At 47.1% G+C, this 9,355-nt stretch overlaps 1 protein-coding gene across 1 annotated transcript; it reads right to left on the bottom strand.

Moving 5' to 3' along the window:
* Nucleotides 1-1,601: 1,601 nt before the first annotated feature.
* Nucleotides 1,602-7,870, bottom strand: LOC125377678 (putative protein FAM47C; the record flags this gene model as incomplete). Its single annotated transcript, XM_048391588.1, has 7 exons — nt 7,756-7,870; nt 5,763-6,763; nt 5,234-5,714; nt 4,262-5,124; nt 3,143-4,055; nt 2,866-3,033; nt 1,602-1,807 (listed from the first exon to the last, which is right to left on the bottom strand). Coding segments are annotated over exons 1-7 (3,747 nt in total), but the record flags the coding sequence as incomplete, so codon positions are not given.
* Between the last annotated feature and the right edge of the window lie 1,485 nt (nt 7,871-9,355).

Here is a 9,355-nt window from a genome sequence, read left to right as displayed (position 1 = left end):
TGACATGTGTCAATCACAGTGAACACTTGAATTATCACGAACATTAAACAGTTTTTGAGTGCATGACTTCGAAAGTAAATTTGAACGTCAATATCAGGTACACGTATTTCATGAACATTTCAAATGGCAATCCAGCATATGAATCAAATGTCCTTTGGTGGAATTAAACGTAACAACGAAAAATGAACAATTAAAAATAGGTGACAGTGACCTACCACTGATATCACAAGATCGTCATCACTTGTCATACTTAAGTAGTCAAACAATATAATCACCATATGCTTAAACTTAAACTAAGTCGGCAGAAAAGGGCATTTTAGTGAAATGTGATATTGATTTTTATCAATCTAGAATCCCGAGGATGACCTTGATAATTGACATGCCGAAACGTAGATACACATGAAATGATATCCACGAGATGTCCAAGCTCCGCGTGGTTTCAAAAAGGAAAGTGGAGCGACAGCGGCGCGGCAACACTAAAAAAACAAAACATTAAAACATCCACATTCACAAAGGGCTGAATACCAGTTCAAACAAACGACATTTTTCTTGATACTTAACAACAAACTACGTGTCAATCATGACGTTGACGGTACTGAATAGATTCGAAGGCGTGGCCGTAAATTATAAAATGAAGTCGTTTCATATCAAAATCTAAATACGTTTAAATGCTAAATACATTTATTTTTGTAAATCTATTTATATTTCATGAACCATATCCCATTTATTGTTTCAGGTGCTTCAGTACATAAACTGCCGGGCAAAAGAAAGTTTACACCCATGCTTGATGGTGACTAAAATGAAACAAACAAGAAATGGTTATTAGATGGATATGTATTTGATTCGAGTACCCTAGGCGATATTACATGCATCAGATCAATGACGATCTTACAACAGGTAACGTGCACACGACGTCTCAACGAAAATGGGGTTGAAATTTCACAGTACCAGTAATGAGCAGAGTGAAGCAGGTATTTTTGGTGTACACTTTCTTATGTCCGGCAGTTTATACCAACGGTGTATATTTCATAGTATACGATAAAGCTGTGTATAAGTGAGTGAGAATGGTTTAACGTCGCTTTGTGTTTCAGTTCGGTGTGGCAGCATGTTGTGAGAGAGAAGCAAGAAAAAAACACTAAATACATCAACGAAGTGCGAAACACGAAAATCACAAACATTTTCTAAAACATCAACGAATTGTGAAACAATAAACGGTGAATAATCAAGTATGACACTTTGCTATTAGTTAATTCCTATTGACAATGAAATAGCATGCCACACCTAAACAAAAGTATGTGTACGTCTAATGCTTCAATCGTTTAGAGTTGAAAAAGCCAAGATAAAATATCAGAAACATCACTTATGGCTTATAACGCACGAATGGACCTAAACGTGTACATGTATACTTTGCCAGTATGTAAACACAGTGACATTTCTAAATCAATATATTAGTATCAGGGAGCTCGTTCGCCTTGTTGTTTTCCAAGCGTCGGTGGGATGGTTAATCAGGCGGTGTGTGTGCGTTGATAAAGGGTTATAGCCCTAGGTGTTACGTGGGTAGAGTGGTGCTGGTGTGGAGGAGTCTCGAGTCTCAGGTGTACATGTTGTGAGGGTGGAGTTTCGAGCTTCAGGTGTACATGTTGTGAGGGTGCAATCTCGAGCTTCAGGTGTACATGCTGAATGGGAGGAGTCTCAAGCTTCAGGTGTACATGTTGTGAGGGTGGAGTCCCGAGATTCAGGTGTATATGTTGTGAGGGTGGAGTCTCGAGCTTCAGGTGTACAGGATGTGTGAGGGTAGGGTCTCGAGCTGCAGGTGTACATGTTGTGAGGGTGGAGTCTCGAGCTTCAGGTGTAGTCTCGAGTTTCAGGTGTACATGTTGTGTGGGAGGAGTCGTAAGCTTCAGGTGTACATGTTGTGAGGGAGGAGTCTCGAGCTTCAGGTGTAAATGATGTGTGGGAGGAGTCTCGAGCTTCAGGTGCACATGTTGTGAGGGTGGAGTCTCGAGCTTCAGGTGCACATGTTATGAGGGTGGAGTCTCGAGCCTCAGGTGTACATGTTGTGAGGGAGGAGTCTCGAGCTTCAGGTGTAGTCTCGAGCTTCAGGTGTACATGTTATGAGGGAGGAGTCGTAACCTTCAGGTGTACGTGTTGTGAGGGAGGAGTCTCGAGCTTCAGGTGCACATGTTGTGAGGGTTGAGTCTCGAGCTTCAGGTGTACATGTTGTGAGGGTGGAGTCTCGAGCTTCAGGTGTACATGTTGTGTGGGAGGAGTCTCGAGCTTCAGGTGTACATGTTGTGAGGGAGGAGTCTCGAGATTCAGGTGCACATGTTGTGAGGGAGGAGTCGTAACCTTCAGGTGTACATGTTGTGAGGGTGGAGTCTCGAGCTTCAGGTGTACATGTTGTGTGGGAGGAGTCTGGAGCTTCAGGTGCACGTGTTGTGTGGGAGGAGTCTCGAGCTTCAGGTTTTCATGTTGTGAGGGAGGAGTCGTAACCTTCAGGTGTACATGTTGTGAGGGTGGAGTCTCGAGCTTCAGGTGTACATGTTGTGTGGGAGGAGTCTCGAGCTTCAGGTGCACGTGTTGTGTGGGAGGAGTCTCGAGCTTCAGGTGCACATGTTGTGAGGGAGGAGTCGTAACCTTCAGGTGTACATGTTGTGAGGGTGGAGTCTCGAGCTTCAGGTGTACATGTTGTGTGGGAGGAGTCTCGAGCTTCAGGTGTACATGTTGTGAGGGAGGAGTCTCGAGATTCAGGTGCACATGTTGTGAGGGAGGAGTCGTAACCTTCAGGTGTACATGTTGTGAGGGTGGAGTCTCGAGCTTCAGGTGTACATGTTGTGTGGGAGGAGTCTCGAGCTTCAGGTGTACATGTTGTGAGGGAGGAGTCTCGAGATTCAGGTGTACATGTTGTGAGGGAGGAGTCGTAACCTTCAGGTGTACATGTTGTGAGGGTGGAGTCTCGAGCTTCAGGTGCACATGTTGTGAGGGAGGAGTCTCGAGATTCAGGTGCACATGTTGTGAGGGAGGAGTCTCGAGCTTCAGGTGTACATGTTGTGAGGGTGGAGTCTCGAGGTTCAGGTGTGGGAGGAGTCTCGAGGTTCAGTTGTACATGTTGTGTGGGAGGAGTCTCGCGCTTCAGGTGTACATGTTGTGTGGGTGGAGTCTCGAGCTTCAGGTGCACATGTTGTGAGGGTGGAGTCTCGAGCTTCAGGTGCACATGTTGTGAGGGAGGAGTCTCGAGCTTCAGGTGCACATGTTGTGAGGGAGGAGTCTCGAGATTCAGGTGCACATGTTGTGAGGGAGGAGTCTCGACCTTCAGCTGTACATGTTGTGAAGGTGGAATCTTGAGCTTCAGGTGCACATGTTGTGAGGGAGGAACCTCGAGCTTCAGGTGCACATGTTGTGAGGGAGGAGTCTCGACCTTCAGCTGTACATGTTGTGAGGGAGGAGTCTCGAGCTTCAGGTGCACATGTTGTGAGGGAGGAGTCTGGAGCTTCAGGTGTACATATTGTGTTGGTGGAGTCTCGAGCTTCAGGTGTACATGTTGTGAGGGTGGAGTCTCGAGCTTCAGGTGCACATGTTGTGAGGGAGGAGTCTCGAGCTTCAGGTGCAAATGTTGTGAGGGAGGAGTCTCGAGCTTCAGGTGTGGGAGGAGTCTCGAGCTTCAGGTGCACATGTTGTGAGGGAGCAGTCTCGAGATTCAGGTGCACATGTTGTGAGGGAGGAGTCTCGAGCTTCAGGTGCACATGTTGTGAGGGTGGAATCTTGAGCTTCAGGTGCACATGTTGTGAGGGAGGAGACTCGAGCTTCAGGTGCACATGTTGTGAGGGTGGAGTCTCGAGATTCAGGTGTACATGTTGTGAGGGAGGAGTCTCGAGCTTCAGGTGTGCATGTTTTGAGGGAGGAGTCTCGAGATTCAGGTGCACATGTTGTGTGGGAGGAGTCTCGAGCTTCAGGTGTACATGTTGTGAGGGAGGAGTCTCGACCTTCAGGTGCACATGTTGTGAGGGAGGAGTCTCGAGCTTTAGGTGCCCATGTTGTGGGGGTGGAGTCTCGACCTTCAGGTGTACATGTTGTGAGGGTGGAGTCTCGAGCTTCAGGTGTACATGTTGTGTGGGAGGAGTCTCGAGCTTCAGGTGTACATGTTGTGAGGGAGGAGTCTCGAGATTCAGATGCACATGTTGTGAGGGAGGAGTCTCGAGCTTCAGGTGTACATGTTGTGAGGGTGGAGTCTCGAGGTTCAGGTGTGGGAGGAGTCTCGAGCTTCAGTTGTACATGTTGTGTGGGAGGAGTCTCGAGCTTCAGGTGTACATATTGTGTTGGTGGAGTCTCGAGCTTCAGGTGCAAATGTTGTGAGGGTGGAGTCTCGAGCTTCAGGTGCACATGTTGTGAGGGAGGAGTCTCGAGCTTCAGGTGCACATGTTGTGAGGGAGGAGTCTCGAGCTTCAGGTGCACATGTTGTGAGGGAGGAGTCTGGAGCTTCAGGTGTACATATTGTGTGGGTGGAGTCTCGAGCTTCAGGTGCACATGTTGTGAGGGAGGAGTCTCGAGCTTCAGGTGCACATGTTGTGAGGGAGGAGTCTGGAGCTTCAGGTGTACATATTGTGTGGGTGGAGTCTCGAGCTTCAGGTGCACATGTTGTGAGGGAGGAGTCTCGAGCTTCAGGTGCACATGTTGTGAGGGAGGAGTCTCGAGATTCAGGTGCACATGTTGTGAGGGAGGAGTCTCGACCTTCAGCTGTACATGTTGTGAAGGTGGAATCTTGAGCTTCAGGTGCACATGTTGTGAGGGAGGAGTCTCGAGCTTCAGGTGCACATGTTGTGAGGGAGGAGTCTCGAGCTTCAGGTGCACATGTTGTGAGGTAGGAGTCTCGAGCTTCAGGTGTACATATTGTGTTGGTGGAGTCTCGAGCTTCAGGTGTACATGTTGTGAGGGTGGAGTCTCGAGCTTCAGGTGCACATGTTGTGAGGGAGGAGTCTCGAGCTTCAGGTGCACATGTTGTGAGGGAGGAGTCTCGAGCTTCAGGTGTACATATTGTGTTGGTGGAGTCTGGAGCTTCAGGTGTACATGTTGTGAGGGTGGAGTCTCGAGCTTCAGGTGCACATGTTGTGAGGGAGGAGTCTCGAGCTTCAGGTGCAAATGTTGTGAGAGAGGAGTCTCGAGGTTCAGGTGTGGGAGGAGTCTCGAGCTTCAGTTGTACATGTTGTGTGGGAGGAGTCTCGCGCTTCAGGTGTACATGTTGTGTGGGTGGAGTCTCGAGCTTCAGGTGCACATGTTGTGAGGGTGGAGTCTCGAGCTTCAGGTGCACATGTAGTGAGGGAGGAGTCTCGAGATTCAGGTGCACATGTTGTGTGGGAGGAGTCTCGAGCTTCAGGTGTACATGTTGTGAGGGAAGAGTCTCGAGCTTCAGGTGCACATGTTGTGAGGGAGGAGTCTCGAGCTTTAGGTGCACATGTTGTGAGGGTGGAGTCTCGACCTTCAGGTGTACATGTTGTGAAGGTGGAATCTTGAGCTTCAGGTGCACATGTTGTGAGGGAGGAGTCTCGAGCTTCAGGTGCACATGTTGTGAGGGAGGAGTCTCGAGCTTCAGGTGCACATGTTGTGAGGGAGGAGTCTGGAGCTTCAGGTGTACATATTGTGTGGGTTGAGCCTCGAGCTTCAGGTGCAAATGTTGTGAGGGAGGAGTCTCGATGTTCAGGTGTGGGAGGAGTCTCGAGCTTCAGTTGTACATGTTGTGTGGGAGGAGTCTCGCGCTTCAGGTGTACATGTTGTGTGGGTGGAGTCTCGAGCTTCAGGTGCACATGTTGTGAGGGTGGAGTCTCGAGCTTCAGGTGCACATGTTGTGAGGGAGGAGTCTCGAGATTCAGGTGCACATGTTGTGTGGGAGGAGTCTCGAGCTTCAGGTGTACATGTTGTGAGGGAAGAGTCTCGAGCTTCAGGTGCACATGTTGTGAGGGAGGAGTCTCGAGCTTTAGGTGCACATGTTGTGAGGGTGGAGTCTCGACCTTCAGGTGTACATGTTGTGAAGGTGGAATCTTGAGCTTCAGGTGCACATGTTGTGAGGGAGGAGTCTCGAGCTTCAGGTGCACATGTTGTGAGGGAGGAGTCTCGAGCTTCAGGTGCACATGTTGTGAGGGAGGAGTCTGGAGCTTCAGGTGTACATATTGTGTGTTGGAGTCTCGAGCTTCAGGTGCACATGTTGTGAGGGAGGAGTCTCGAGCTTGAGGTGCACATGTTGTGAGGGAGGAGTCTCGAGATTCAGGTGCACATGTTGTGAGGGAGGAGTCTCGAGCTTCAGGTGCACATGTTGTGAGGGTGGAGTCTCGACCTTCAGCTGTACATGTTGTGAAGGTGGAATCTTGAGCTTCAGGTGTACATATTGTGTTGGTGGAGTCTCGAGCTTCAGGTGCACATGTTGTGAGGGAGGAGTCTCGAGCTTCAGGTGCACATGTTGTGAGGGAGGAGTCTGGAGCTTCAAGTGTACATATTGTGTTGGTGGAGTCTCGAGCTTCAGGTGTACATGTTGTGAGGGTGGAGTCTCGAGCTTCAGGTGCACATGTTGTGAGGGAGGAGTCTCGAGCTTCAGGTGCAAATGTTGTGAGGGAGGAGTCTGGAGCTTCAGGTGTACATATTGTGTGGGAGGAGTCTCGAGCTTCAGGTGCACATGTTGTGAGGGAGGAGTCTCGAGCTTCAGGTGCACATGTTGTGAGGGAGGAGCCTCGAGATTCAGGTGCACATGTTGTGAGGGTGGAGTCTCGACCTTCAGCTGTACATGTTGTGAAGGTGGAATCTTGAGCTTCAGGTGTACATGTTGTGTGGGTGGAGTCTCGAGCTTCAGGTGTACATGTTGTGTGGGTGGAGTCCCAAGCTTCAGGTGCACATGTTGTGAGGGAGGAGTCTCGAGCTTCAGGTGCACATGTTGTGAGGGTGGAGTCTCGATCTTCAGGTGTACATGTTGTGTGGGTGGAGTCTCGAGCTTCAGGTGTACATGTTGTGTGGGAGGAGTCTCGAGCTTCAGGTGTACATGTTGTGTGGAAGGTGTCCTGAGCTTCAGGTGCACATGTTGTGAGGGAGGAGTCTGGAGCTTCAGATGTACATGTTGTGTGGAAGCAAGGAGGCTGGAGTTTCTAGGGTTGTGTGGGAGGCTGTAGTTTCAGGTGTTGTGTTGGAGGCTGGAGGTAGCATTTGCAGGTATTGAGTTTGAGGTTTGAGGCTGGAGTTTCAGGTGTTGTGTGGGAGTGAGGAGGTTTGAGGCTGGGGTTTCAGGTGTTGTATTGGAGGGTTGATGATTTTGGTAATGTGATGGAAGCCTGATAATCGATGATATCAGTTTCCCGTATCTCTTCACGTATACATTAAGTTCAATTTCAGCTCAAAGATCTCGGAACCCCAAAGAACAAACCATAAACATAAGGCATATCAATGTCATATTCACCTATAACAAGTCAGCAAAACCACACGCGAGTATTTGCAACAATGAAGCTGGTTTTTGAAGCACATGTATCAGCCTTTCACAAGGATTAAGAATTAGTGTAACCGTTGCAGACATGTTAAAGGAGGACTACACTCATCGGGCTGTTGGTCATTTGTCTAGCTCCAGGCGTATTTATTATTGCCTGCAAGATTGATATACATAATAAACTTTGAGGAAGCAGACAGACAAATTAGGGTTTGAACGAAGTGGACCACACTTTCTGGGACTGCCAATTTGCTCGAGTCAAGCTCCCCTTTGAATGTGATTAAACGGAATGGGTGTACAATCAGGTGTGCACCCTTCATTTACTTCCCTGTCAGTATCAGCAGAAAGAGTCCAGAATGCAGTCCCCATGCAGTTGGAGACAGCTTGTTGGAGTGTAGCGCTGTTCATAGCCATTTAGGTGGCAACCTGAAAGAGAACAACAGATACAGGAAAATGTTCAGATGCAGCATACACATATGAAACGATGAGTTCATTGAAAGGATACTGTCGAGAGTCCGGTAATAAAAGAAGGAATGAACGTGTCAGTTTGACATCGAAATGGATTTGATTGTATATATCTCAATATATTTTAATACTCTATTATTGTTTTACATGGGGAGTGAGTGAGTGTGTTTTACATCGTTTTTATCAATGATACAACCATACGTAGAACGTTCCCTAAACCATTAGATAATGGTTTTCCTATGAGTGAGTGCTTATGTAACCAACCATCGATGCAAATCAGTTGGCACTATATAGTGAGTGAGTGAGTTTGATTTTACGCCGCTTTTAGCAATATTCCAGCAATATCACGGCGGGGGACACCAGAAATGGGCTTCACACATTGTACCCATGTCGGGAATCGAACCCGGGTCTTCGGCGTGACGACCTAACGCTTTAACCACTAGGCTACCCGACCGCCCCTGGCACTATATAAAAAAATAGGGCGATTCACTCAGGTGTTATATTCCTACGTCTTAAACTTCGATTATTTTAAGAATGATATCATATGATAAAGCGATGAGTATCCTCGTGTGCTTCCGTATCGAAAAATCCTATATTAGGATCACTAAGGGTTTATATTCCTATATTAGGATCACTAAGGGTTTATATTCCTATATTAGGATCACTAAGGGTTTATATTCCTATATTAGGATCACTAAGGGTTTATATTCCTATATTAGGATCACTAAGGGTTTATATTCCTATATTAGGATCACTAAGGGTTTATATTCCTATATTAGGATCACTAAGGGTTTATATTCCTATATTAGGATCACTAAGGGTTTATATTCCTATATTAGGATCACTAAGGGTTTATATTCCTACGCAGTTTCTGAAGTTATTACAGTGAATTGCAATCTGACTTAAACTTCGATTAATTTAAGAATGACATCATATGATAAAGCGATTATTACCCTCGTGTGCTTTCTTAACCTAAAACCGCCTCCGTGGTCTAGTTGTTGAGCGTCCGCCCGGAGAGCGGAAGGATCCGGAGTTCGATCCCCGGGGGCATCATACCAAAAGACGTTATAATATGGTACTTGTTGTTTCCCTGGTCGGCTCGGTGTCAGTATACTATGTCTGAGTGGGGTATTCATGTTAAGCCGCGGCACGGTATCTCAGTGGGCTGTCATTATATAACCGGCACACGCCAAGGCTAGTACAATCAGTCAATGATGTTATTATTAACATCCGAGTAAAATTTCAGAACCACGGGAGGCAACGCACGCACTTAACTATAAGAGTGTAATATTCTTGGACGCGAAATTAAACCCTATTTCACCTCCGTATCATAAATATCATATATTAGAAATAAAACATATTTTTAAAGGCTCGCATAATAAAATTCTTACTCCTGATATAGGATATTTACGATACAAAAACACACTCGGCTAA

The sequence above is a fragment of the Haliotis rufescens genome, unplaced genomic scaffold (assembly GCF_023055435.1).
Source record: "Haliotis rufescens isolate VD_foot unplaced genomic scaffold, xgHalRufe1.0.p SCAF_91, whole genome shotgun sequence".
Taxonomy (NCBI): domain Eukaryota; kingdom Metazoa; phylum Mollusca; class Gastropoda; order Lepetellida; family Haliotidae; genus Haliotis; species Haliotis rufescens.
This window is presented reverse-complemented; position numbering and strand designations above follow the sequence as displayed.